The sequence below is a fragment of the Stegodyphus dumicola genome, chromosome 10 (assembly GCF_044657685.1).
Source record: "Stegodyphus dumicola isolate Sdum_Otavi_A_Nest chromosome 10, ASM4465768v1".
NCBI classification, from domain to species: domain Eukaryota; kingdom Metazoa; phylum Arthropoda; class Arachnida; order Araneae; family Eresidae; genus Stegodyphus; species Stegodyphus dumicola.
The window spans coordinates 58,683,964-58,697,755 of NC_140777.1; the positions used below are offsets into that span (position 1 = coordinate 58,683,964).

Consider the following 13,792-nt stretch of genomic DNA (forward strand, 5'->3'; position numbering starts at 1 on the left):
TTTCCTTCTCCGTAATTCATTCACGAAAAAACGCACTTGAGACTCAGAATAAGAACTTAAGACTATAAGAACTTAAAATACACAGTACATTCAAAATGAGAAAGGAAAATAATAAAAGTTATGAACTTACCAAATTATGTGATTCAAATCTTATTTATTGCAACAACTTAAACTATTATGACACTTTGAATTGCACAAGAGGCCCTTGCTTTTACAACTGCATTTATTTGTGGAACACTTCCTTTTGGAATGGCAGCGTGTACATATACTCCTCTCTTTTTGATCTACACTCCTCTCTTTTTGATCTACATCAGAGCATATCGGTAATTGTCGACATACACCGGTAGGGTCCGAATGTACAAGAATGCAAAGAAATATTCGATCTTTCACCGACGTATTTGATGAATGTTGACATTCTCCGACATTCTCCAATTTCGGTCTTTCACGGTAACAATTCAACAACTGGTCTTAAACTTTTGCACATGACTGTAAATCGTGTCATTTCAGCCTCTTTTGATAGAATATGCAGTTCATTAAATTTATTTCCCCAAATTATTCTAAATTAATTAACCAATTCGTCAAGACAAGTTGAAAATAACATAAAAAAATTGCAAATTTTGAAATTAAATATCTTGATCAATTTTTATCGTACGGGAGCAAACTTCTCGTACTTTTATTTTTTCATAAAGAATATAAAACTTTCCCAAATATAACTATAGGAATAGGAAGACCGCAGTAAAAGATAGATTTCGTTATTTGTCCAACATTAATTCTTTTTTAAATGCGACATTACAAAACCTGCATATTTTCGTCATTTAAAATGCTTCTGTAATTGGAAGTATATGAGTATATGACCACGACAAACGAATATACTACGAAAATAAAGGTCGGATAAGGGAGGTGTGTGTGTTTAAACTTAAAGCATCTAAAATTAAAAAAGTAAATTGGAGATTGGAATCAAAGCAAGACAATTTCTAAACAATATTAATAATTGCAACCTTGTATAAGAGGTTTAACACAATATCTAAAATAAATCAAAATTAAAATAAGAATTCGTTGTTGTAGTACAAACTACATAGTAGTGCAATATATATATATATATACAAGAGTTTGGTGTTGCCAAATGCGAAACAAAAAAGAGGTGCAGAACTAGATATTATAGCTGTGCCATATATAAAATTCCAACGTTCTACGGCTAATAGTTTATGAGTTATGTGAGATAAATCCGTATGTACGTAGGGACGTCACAAAAATTCACTTTGAAGTCTGCTATGGAATAAAGAGACCTTTATTATGTCCGTACATATAGACGTCAAGCAAAAAGATGGTAAAAATAGATTCGGGCACAGTCAAAATGGATAAGTCGGTGGAAATCTGCTGAAATCCGAAATTTTGCATGATTATAATACTTCCTTTATTCCGTGCAAGGAAGTAATAACTAAGGATTGTGAAAATCATTAGTAGTACTATTATCACATATTTTAATAAAATAGTTTGATTATTTTACCAATTTTTAAAAATGTGACTTTTATCGTAGAGAAGAATATTGAGCCATATAGGAAAACGGAGTTATTGCAACCATCTGCTATATGGGGTTACTATATTAAAACAAAACATTGGTCTTCTTTTTCGGCTAATTGTTCTTTATGTACCTTAAGAAGTCTCCTTTTTTAGGTTCATGATGATTCATTACGAGTTTTCCCAGTTCAGACTTGAGGAGGCGGGCACAAAAAATCGAGACATTTCAGGATTTCGTTTCTTCCTTTTTTAGATGTTTCAGATGTGAACAAAAATCCTACCATTTTAGCCTTTCTGTTTTTAACCTTTCATTATATTTGGTGGGAATGTAACGTAAAATTAGTGTATTTTAAGTTACTTCGGAAAACACTATGAGCAAAACATGGAAAACCGACAAAAAGAAATATCTTAGATTCCGAAAAGAACAATTATTTCAGCCTTAAAGAAGCCCATAAGAAAGAGACAAAACTTTTGTTTTAATACCATATACAGTAACTCCGATGGGCAGATGGTTGTAAAAAAATAATTTTTTCTATATATGGCTTAATATTCTCCTCTTCGATGAATGCCTCATTTTTAGAAATTTGTAAAAGAATTAATCAGTTTTATTAAAAACTAGGGGAAGCACGCTATGCCAGTTAAGTTAAATTGAGAGTAATGTATCTAATAACAGAGAGAACTGTACCGCTGTAATCCTTTTCTAAAACGATGCAAAAAATATGATTCATAGTCTTACATTTTTCAGTTTGATCGATAGGGAAACCCACATAAAAAATTTCGATAGAAAAATGAACTAATTCTCTCTCATTATATCAGCAACAATGGCAAGCAGTGTTTAATATTTGCTAATCAAATGGGCGTAAAAGCTCAAGTTCCATCCAATATTTCACCTATATTCAATTTTAATCGATTAAATGTAGCAATAAATTGATCGTAATTGATCAGAAAATAAATAACGCGAACAAACAGACAGACAAACAGGAATTCTTCTTTATATATATATATATCGATAAATATAAATTTAAACAAATTTAAATTCTTAACAAATACGTATAAAAGTAAAAAGGTAAAAAAGCAAATTTAAATTCTAAAAAAAGGAAAAAAGCCAAAGTAATTTAAAATAATTTAAAAATATGCAAACATGTAAAAGATTTAATTCTCGAACTAATCTACAAAATCATTTAAATTAAGAAGCATAAGCAAATCAAGTGCAAAATCTATCCATGAAAATAAATCTACAAATTAAAATTAAATTAAACATTTTTTTTTTAAATGCATATGTGAATGATCGTAGAGTAGGCAGGAGACAGACTTATCAAGGGGAAGTTGCCTCCAAACCTAACTCTCCAATCATTCAATTCGTGTTTCGTCATTCATGCAGGCAAGGGTAAAAGTCAAAACCAAAAGTAATTCCAATAAAGTGGTACCCTTAGAAATTAACATTTAATTATTAACATTTAAGAATTAAAGTTCAAAGAGGAAAATACTAATTAAGTCTTTTGAGAAACAAGCAAGTATAGTCAAGAATTAAACTTTTTCTTAAAAAATTAAATTTTTTTTAAATTAATTTTTTATAAAATAATAAAACAAATCTAGAAACCAATGTATTTTAGAAATCCTTTCTACAGAAACTTCCCCTACACGAATATGCATATCAATAAAAAGAAACTATAAAAGAACTATACATAATCCATATAAACCAATAAGAAATCGATAAATATATAGATTTATATATATCGATATATATAGATTTATATATATCGAATATCGATAAATAGATAGATTTTGTAAAACTTACAAATTTAACTCTTACGATTTGAGAGCGAGCAGTAGTAAACTTTCGAACACTTTCGAAACTTTCGTAACACTTTTCGAAATAAAGCATTTTTATCTCGAACGCGCGATACTGTTCCACTCGAAAAAATGAGTGCAAAAATTAGTATTTTCAGAGTTTTTAATTAATATCTCGGCTGACTAAAGTCGTACGAAAATGAGAACAGTCGAAATGGCTTCCCATGAATTTCTGGAATCCCGAATAACGTATTCAATGTTTGCCAATTCTATTTTTATTTCATTGTAAAACTTAGAAATTTTTTGTTAAAATTTGAAACTACTCTACATTAACTTTACATCTGAAAGCGAACGGTGGCAACACACTTCGAAATAAAGCAGATTTTTATTAGCGTGGGAGACTGTTGCCACCCGGAAAAACGAGGATGAAAATTAGCGTTTTCAGAGTAGTTAATTAATTTCTCTGTTTTTTTTTTTTTTTTTTTTTTTTTTTTTTTTTTTTTTTAAAGGGAATTTCAACTTTTCCGGGACCCAGAAAAAGATTGCAGAAAGTTTGGTGACGATACCTATAGTAGTGACTGAATTAATCGCGAACAAACACACAAACAGATGTTCTTTCTATATATATATATGTATACTTGTATATATACAGATTATGGAATCCATAGGAATGATCGTATATGAAATCTGTATTTTCATAGTTCTTTAAAACATTGTTTTTTTAATCCAGAGTTAATAACAGCCAAATCCTCAAAAGCTTTTATTTTTGCTTTCAAAATGTAGAATTCTCAAAATCTTTTAGCCGTAAATAATCATTAGAAATCACTATATCATATTTTAAGATAATAATAATGAGTTGTAAATTAAATTTTAAAACGTCTTGTTTCATGTATTTAATGTAAACAGCAGCGTCATTAACGGTTAATGCCAGACTGCATTTTTTCTCACTGACAAGACTTACTACGTTTCATAACATGTGTGGTATTCTCTGCTATTAAGTAATGAAGAATCCGTATGTATGCATGTTTTGGCATTGCGGAAAAAGGGCAGAACCTAGACCTTCCAAATTTCGTATATACATCGCTCCTCCCCTCGAACACGGGCACCTCGAAGCTAGAAATCTTGAATTTTGAGTTTGTTTTTGAATTATTTTGCAGGAATTTAACGATTTTTTTATTAAAAACTCTACTATTTTAAAGCGAGCAGTATTCGAAATAAAAAATTTTTATTTTCGGCACGCCAGACTGTTGCCATTTGACAAAATGTAAAATAGTGGTCTTTCAATTCTCAATAAATATATAAATTTGTAATCATATTGAAAACATTTAATAAACTTCCATATGTGCATCCCGGGCAGCACAAAAGAAATCTGCCAATATATTCAATTCCACGCCATATATTCCTCTATATTTGATGTCATTCTGAGAATGTCTTCTGTATTGAGCTGTCGCAAGAAGCCATCAGAAGCTATTGTGTGATACACAATACATTTAATATACCCCCAAAGACTAGGGGCAGGCTGTCAGGAAAAGTGTATGGCGTGAAACTGAAAACCCACTGGATATTTTGCGTGCTATCAGGAATGTGCATGTGGAAGTTTACTAAGCATCTTCGACAGATTATAAACAATGGCAAAATTATTCGTTTGATATTCCATTAAAGGGGAATGGGGATGATCTCAGCAACGAGGTCAATTTGCAGCAAGACGGCCATTGTTGACAAAGGAGCAAGTATTTCTTAGTATTAAGACATAAATCGTCCCAGCTTCCTTTATTTTACGGCACGAAAAATGCAACCTTCGTGAAGATTCCAGTATGTTTCCTTTAAGATCTATGAGAACAGTTGCTGACTTGAATAAAGGTGCCGTCATCTTTTGATGAAAGTCCACCATTATTCATCAAGGCATAAGAGGTGCTCAGTATCCTTATGAAGTTCAGTTTACGCCATGAATAATGCAACCTTCATCAAGATACCGGGAGATACATGGTCGGATTTTTATTTAAGTGAGTAGGCATTGACGTGCATAAAGGTGTTCGCACCCTTATGAAGTTCAGTTTAGAACTTCAAGAAAGCGACTTCCATTACAATGGCGTAGCTTTAGGATAGTTGCTGTCTTGGCAAAATCTCCATCATAATGATGAGGGCACCTTTATACAAGTGGTTCCCTGTTGCCCAATGATGCCCTAGCATAAAGCCCTAGCATAACACCCCCCAATCTGATGAAATCCTCTCATAAAGGTACTGCCACCATTATAAAGTTTAATCTATAACTTGGAGAAGGTACCTTTTGTCGAGGTGCGGCCACCTGTATGGTGGCTTTTGTCAGGTGTAACAATTGCTGACTTGTATAAGGGTACATGCTTCTTTAGTGACAAGACAAACCTACAGCAATAGGCGTCTCGGGAAATTTCCCCAAATTCCCGATAATCCCATCCATGCCTATGTTCTTCGTTATCTGAGCACAGTCATGAGTTATCATGCTTTAAAGTCAGCCTAAACATTTTTGGACACCTTATTTTATTAATGTTGCGTCGAAAGAGTTAAGTAATAATTAGAGATGAACTTACCCACACTTCTGGACTGACTAGATAAAGTAGAGGATTTGCTCTGAGTCGTTCTGCCTCTTCCTGCTGTCTGCGGATTGCCTCTCGCCTTTGGCTGCTCAAGACTGCTATAGTTTCCCTCGTCAAAACTCTGGGTTCCGAGCTTCCAATGTTGCTAATGTCGGGTAGGCTATTTTTTCTAGCACTGGCTATGGAACTGTTCTTGGAAGACGCTTCCATTTTGCGTGTGGCGCTGTACAAGGATCCCGTCCTCACCATCCCGTCTCCAAGACCACTCATCCCATCTTGATCCACTTGGTCGAGAACTGTGGGCAAGGTGGAACGCCTCTGGGGAAGAAAAGGTGTACCTTCTTCATCCTCCATCTTGGGAGGGGTAAGGGGTATACCGTATATTCTGGACAATTCCGACAAATCGATGCCCGGCTTTTTGGCGGCTCGCTTGGGCGTCGGGCTTTGGTTGGGGTTGGTCTCGTAGTAGTGACGAAAGTGTTCGTCGACGACTTGCTGTGCAGTCAGCGGGTAGTGGTACCTGTCTCCTGTCGGGTTGTTTGGAATAGGTTCTGAGCGCTGCTCGAAAGAAGAAGGAACGAGTTTGTGTTCAACAACAACGGATGGACGTCTGAAGTTCGCAGCGGATGGACGCCTGAGGAATCCGGCTGCCGATGGCCGACGGTCGGGGTTGTTCCGGAAGATGTCGAGAAGAGCAGACTGAGCGGGAGGGATGCTGGGCTCCGGAGGGAGGCTTAGATGGACGTCGTCGAACTCAGCCTTCTGTGGAAAAGGATCCCTCGAAGATCCGACGGTTTCTGGATTTCCAAAGTGAAATGTTTGCTGGGAAAAGTCCTCACCAGTGTGGTAATGTCCAAAATCTGATGATTCTTGACTAGAAGGGAATTTTCTTTTCAAAAATCCTGTGCCTGAAAATGAAATTAGTCAGTAAATCAACATAACAGATATTTAAAAAATCATTATCATTGACAGAAGTCATAGTTCTACTATTAACCTATTCTCGAAAGTATGATTGTAGTTTGACAACCGTGGCTGGTATTCTGCCAAAACAACAGTCTCGAAGGGATGTTAATTATAGCAGTGGTCTCAAACTTGCGGTTTCTGAAGCAAATTTATACATCCTGCGAATACATTTCAGTATGTATTTGGTGCAAATACAATACTTACTTTGAAGACATAATTATAGATGCGGTAAATCAGAAAAACGCCTTTGCTCATTCGAACGAATAGCTCATTCGCCTGGAATTGGATCCGAACTACCAGTGTTCAGAGACTTTACTTCTCGGTTACTGGTGGAAGGAAAGTAAAACACAATAGGTACAATTGGGGATCTACGTTGGTAGGTGCACAGTCGTTATAAAAATTTTATACGGCAGCGAAAACATTAATATTCATAAAGAAGTTTTGGAAGTATGGTCACTATATATAAATATCCGGTTGTAACGAATGTTTTACGCCAGAAAAAGTCTTTTTTAAAGTTAGGAAAACAACACGAAAGTAATAATTTTAGTGCGGGTAGTAATTAGCACCCAAATCTATGATTTTCAGCCAAAGGTTTGGTAATTTTTCAGAGCCTTCGGCCCAGAATTTTTGTGGTCGCGAGTCCAAAAACAGAACAACTTCACTTCAGACATCCTGTGCAGAAGGGAAGATAGCACCAGTAAGATTTAGTTGCTGCAGATGTGAAAAAAGGAGCGATGCCGGGACTATAGTTGGTGGGTATGGCGAAAGATCCCATTCGAGTCCGCACAGAGTCCAGCCGGTGAACGCAAACACATGCGGTCTTGCATTATCTTCATGAAACATTTCCTTTTTGTACCGGAACTCAGTTCGACGTTTTTCCTTGAAAGCTGCGTCAACACGGGATAGCATCTCGCTGTACACCTTACTGTCGAGATGTACAGCGAGACCTTCTTCCTTTTTCCAGATAGCCTTTGTTGATAATACCACCAGATACAAAGCATGATCTCTTTGCTAGTCAAATTACGCTTTGCGACGCTGCCGGGAACAGACCAGCTCCTTTTTGCTTGTGTTGTTGAAATAAATCCACTTTTCATCACGAGTGACGATCGATCCATTATTTTGCCCTTGCGTTTATATTCGAGTAGATTAGTGTAGGCCCGAATACGTCTGCTCTTATCTGCTGGAGCAGTGGCGACTCGTAATAAGCACTGTGGAACTGCAGCACCCCCAATTTCCACTTATTATTATTTTTAATATTTAATATAGTGTGCCCTTCAGTCTTTAAGTCTTTCTTTATACTTTTACAATATATAATCCTTAAGCTTTATGTCAGTAGCCATCCCCCACTTTGTCAAAAAGGTACGAAAGTCTTCGGAACTGCGAGCTTCACAGTTCCAGCGATATGGTATTTGGCTGCGCATGCGCACACAGAAAGCAGCACGCGAGCCGGGCAGCGAGAAGAGCACTGTCGCTCTTGCAGTGCCGAAATTCTGGCATGTTGTTCGAAAAGTGATTTCTTTTTTACTCCGCGCAAGTGGTATTCCTCTACAAGGTGGAACTTCATCATACGGACCATAACCAGAGTTCATGAAAATTTGCAACCTTTTAAAAAATTGCCTTAGTGAAATTCAATCAACATCAAATGCAGAACAACAACAAATGAAACAACTGTTCCTATTGCAAAAGCAATAGGAATTTTAAAATATCTAAATGATGATAATTTCAAATTTTGGTTAGAGCTTTTTTATCAGATGCCTCATGTTGAAAGAATATACAATCAAATGCAATTCAGAGAAATTAGTGTGTTTAAAGTTAACGAATATATAACAAATTCCAAAACTGCTATCTTAGAATTAAGGAACCCAAAGTACTGTGAGAATTTTCCAAAGACACCGATGGCAGAAGAATAGAAGGAAATATAGTTATTTAATATAGTGTGCCCTTCAGTCTTTAACTTTATACTATGCATTGATATAATGCAGATATATTCTTCCACTAAACACTTAGCAGCTTCTAAATTGTTAAACAAGAAATGCTTCGCTAGTTTTAGGAATGAACATTCTGCAGAAGAAATAGTACTGACCGCTGAAGCATATCCAATGATTGACAAAGGAAAGCTTGAAACTGAACTAAAAGTATTCTTTTGTAGGTCTGATATCCATGAATACTACAAATTAAATGAGCTACTGAAATTTATCTTCGAAAATAATCTAGATGATGTTCTTAGTGGAATTACGAAACTGATAAAAATTCTCTTGAGAGTTCCCATGACTACATCAGAGGCAGAACGCTGCTTTTCAACATTGAAAAGAATGAAAACTGTTCTAAGAAGCACTAGAATTCGGAAAGATTAAATGTGCTTGCATTGCTTTCAATAAAGAAAAATTTCTTCAGTTGAAATCCAGAGATCAAGGAGAAAATTATTGATTGTTTCGCGCAAAGTAAAACAAGAAGAATGGATTTCATTTTTAAATGAATAGACAAAGAGTGAACTGTAAAAATTTTGGTTAAAGTAATTATGAAATGCTTTTATTGTAAGATTTCCTGATGTTTCAAAATAAATTTTCTTTTTATACATGTTTGTTTCCGTTCAGACAATTTTAAAACAAAGGTTAAATTTTTTTGGAATAGCACCCCCACTAATTTTAGCCACGAGCCGCCACTGTGCTGGAGTCAGCTCATGCGGCACCAAACTATTGAACTTGTATGTCAAGTTTATACGATGCGTGATTGATGGACATGGCACTAACGTCTAACTCCTTAGCTAGCTCTCGAGTGGTAGCATATTGATCTTCTTCCACATGTTCTCGCAGGAGGGCCTCATCAACATCAGTAGGCTAGCCAGAGTGCTCTGCTTCTTGAATGTCGTAGTCCTTGTTTTTGAACTTTCGATACCAAATCTTCAAGTGTCATATGGTACAACACTAGTACTTAAAGCTATACACATGATTTGGTGATTTTTAGCAACAGAACTGAAAGTAAATGATGATTCTAATGTGGTAGCATGATAGTTCCATTTCGGAAGCCTTCTACTTAATGTTTACGATATTTTTTTCACAATATAGTGTTCTAAAGCAAGTATCTTTCTTTCAAATGCTAAAAATCGTTTGATAAAATATGATTAAACATGCCAACGCGAACTATTTGCGCAGAGGACATTTTCGGTGGCGGAAAACTTTTGTTAAGACCCGATATACAATATAAAACGGATACATTATAAATTAAGTTTATTTTAATTTATATCAATCAAGTAAATTATTAAAAAGTAAAACAAAGGTTTATGTTTTTAACAGTTGTTTTCATTACTTTTAAATCTTCTAATTAATAACCGACTTTTTTAATTAAATGTTAAATTAAAGAACTTGAGCTATCCCGCATGGCAATACATTAAGAACTGATCGCATGCGAAGGCGCTTGAGAATTATGGATCTTAAATACATCGGAGCGGCAACATTTGCCATAAATCAATATTAATTAAAACTCAATTCTGACAATATTAACTCTCTTCTTGAGAAACAAAAATTTTTTACACCTGGAAAAACGGCAGTTATGTTTGTTCATCCTCGAAATCAATAGTTTCATTTAAAATCGATGCCAATCTAAGTCTACATTTTTATTTAAATAGCCGCATGCGCAGCCAACCGTCTTTTAATTATCATAAAAAAGAAATATAGTATAAAAAATTTTAATATTTAAGGATTTTAATGAGTGCAGCTAATGTCATTCTATAAAAATATTTACTATTTCTAATTAGATATGTCGTGAAAAAAAATGTATTTTTATTTAAATCAATCATGTTAAAAGTAGAAAAAACATTCTTAAGAACTGCGTTTATTGCTTTTAAATCACTTGGATTGTTACTGAATATCAAACAGAGTAAATCAAAAGGTTAAATATCTTACGCTGATCTGAATGGCGACATGGACGGACAGTTTGTCGAATGGCAACGGTCTCGCGCGAAGTATTTTATTCGAACAGTACTGCCACTCGTCGATTTCAGATCTCTGAGTTTATTATCAAAATTTACTAAATTTGTGCAGAATGTGATATATACAAAAAAAAAAAAAAAAAAAAAAAAAAATTAGAAATTTAAAATTCTGGCCTCGAGGTGCACATGTTCGATTAGAAGATTACCCGTGTTCAAAATTGAGATCTGTTGGAGTCGTTTTCCCGCAGTGTGAGGAACAGACAAACAAATTTTCATTATTTAATAGTAGATGGTTTTAAGCATTACGTTCTTTTAACATGCAAGCGAAGAGATATTTTTCACTGTTTTAATTGATTTTCAAATTCCTTTTCTGAATAATCAATTCGACTTTGGATTGCAGACTTTTGGATTGCAGACGCCTTCATATATTTATTTTTTATTTTTTTAAACTTTTTTCCAAATAGTAATATATATTTAAAAGTATTTTTTGTGTTTCTCCTTTGATCAGATTTTATTACGGGTCTATTATACTGGCTGTATCACCTATTTTTGCATAAATGACAATACTGAATATTTTTTAATTTGAAAATTTAAGTATCTACAAAACAAAAGATATAAAATGGCAACAACAAATTTCGATATTTTCTTTTTTAGTGCAAACGATTTAACTGGTTTAAATACAGATTTAGATTTGTTTCGAGCTTTCCAGTTAAGATTTATTTAAACTTCTGGCCACCCGGAGGCGCCATTTTGTTTAAATTCACTTAGTTTCGAATACTTTTGAGAATTTACAGCAGCAGTAAACTTAATGCTGCAACTTTACTGCCCCGACTACATAACAACTTCAAATTTCTCTACAATACGAAGAATATTCCCATTCAAAAATTCGATAAGTTTTAAAACTATTTTCAGATAGAATTGAGAAACAGGTGTACTCACTTTGAAATTTTCTCGACCTTCCGGCTTCGAAGCAACCGAATTCCTCAATCTACTTGCCGACTGAATGTTAAAAACAGTAAGCGAACCCGAAAGAACTTATTTTGATCACACGGCAATTTGGCTGCCTTCCACTTGCCGAAGCGCCCTCTTGTTGCATTGTAAACATTGTTCTTCTCTAGACTCGCTGCTAGATGAAGAATTCCTTCCCTCACTTAATTCCATGAACAAAAACCAAAAATGCAAAGCTATTTCCCTAAGAACTGTTTTAGAGTAAAACCTAAGGGTATCCCAATGAACGCATAGGATTCAATACGCTCAGTAAAGCACGTTATTTTTTTAAAATAGAAATACATACTCACAACAAAATATTTCGATTTAAATATGAAATAGAATGTCTGGCATATGTCGTTCATATTTGCCTACTGAGATGGCTGATATAGCACATTAAATTTCCTTTTTAAGTTTAAAGTGGTTTAACCGTAACTGGAGTTTTGAACTATTGCTTACTTTCTAACTCTTTATTTAACTGAATTATTTCATGTAACTACAACTGTACCCTTAACTGTGAAGAAACTGTAAGTATGTAATTGTAACTGTATCTCAATTGTGTTTCCGCTCTGTGCCGCGTGTACTTCGAGCACGCATGCTTTTTGTATCTTGTTTTGTGGTTGAATATAAAATTTGTTAATGTTGTGAAGATGACTAGTAGTTTGATTTAATTACGAGAATTACAGTTTCACCGCGTGGGCCGCGACTATGAGCACAATCACTCATGCGTCATTCTAACCGATTTATTGACGAAATAGGGTGGATGTACGAGAATTATGTAGTAGGGCATTTCCGTTGTTATTTTTTCGCTAACTATTTTTCTCATTGCGCTAAAAGAGCACAGATTTAAGAAGGCAAAAAATCACTTTCAAGTAATCTAATATAATATGTTGATCATCATTTGTATTTTAACTATTTGATTAAATGTAGTGTTTAATTTTGTGCATTTGTGTATTTATATACACATTAGTAAAAATACGTATGAGTGTTTTCAAAGTTTAATTTTGTTATATATACAGAACTGTGTGATAAAGTACAATAAATAACTATCATTGTATAATAATTGTTATTATAATCATTTAATTGTTATAGTTCATTTGTATAATTTTCATTACGATGAATTCTAATATAATAATTATTCTGATATATTTATAGTTGAAGTGGGGGGAATCAAATTTATTTTAGAAAAAAGAATGAAAATAATTCTTGCATAAATGAGCACAGTTTTGGCAAATCTCACGTTAAATTAACAGCGATCAAGGAAGTACCCGCTCAAATGGGGTAGATACCTGTTGGCCGTTCCTTTTTCTTGTCTTGTCTTTTTTTTTTTTACTACAGAAATAATGTTTCGTCTAAAAAATACAATTTCGTTATTTTTATGGATCATATTTTTGAAAGTAAGTATTGAAGTGTGCAGTGTTCACATAAAATTCATATGCTATGAAAATATTTTCATCATTTTTAGTTTCCAGCTTTGCACCTCAACTCAAATCTTCGTGTTATTTCAGGGAGGCATATTTCACAAATGCACATCTGTGTAGTCACCGAGGGAGTGGCTTCTAGGATGGACCAATGGGCATCTAGTAATATTTCTGTCATGTCACATGACCTTTCACGTGCTTTAAGATTTAAGCAAGATGGTTGAAAATATTTTGCCACGCAGGTTTCTGTACAAAATAATTAAACCACCTTCGATTTCTTCGGAAAATTTTCATTGCGAAGTTAGATCAAATATAAGAAATTGTGAAGATTTCACTACCTGGTTGAAAGAATTTGAAATAAACACAAAGACATGTTGGATAGTCCGTAAAAACATCCATGTGAAATAATAATTAATAAGTGCTAAATAAAATGAAGAAAGAAATATGTGATAAACATCTGAGCCCAAATGCTATCTTTACATAAAACTATGCATATGAGAAAAATATTTACACCAATTGTGTACGTAAATAAAATTCAACACTTTTTATTGCAGTCTATATGAAAAAGATGTTCTATAATAATAACCAATGCAGAATTTTATTCTAAGAGA

At 34.0% G+C, this 13,792-nt stretch overlaps 1 protein-coding gene across 1 annotated transcript in view; it reads right to left on the reverse strand.

Annotated features, from left to right (window-relative positions):
- LOC118188232 (junctophilin-1-like) overlaps positions 1-13,792 on the reverse strand; it is a 162,151-nt gene that overhangs the window by 33,768 nt on the left and 114,591 nt on the right. The window contains exon 6 of the mRNA XM_085824957.1: positions 5,877-6,790. Coding sequence (XP_085681083.1) covers positions 5,877-6,790 — 914 coding nt within the window. The remainder of the gene's footprint in view (positions 1-5,876; positions 6,791-13,792) is intronic.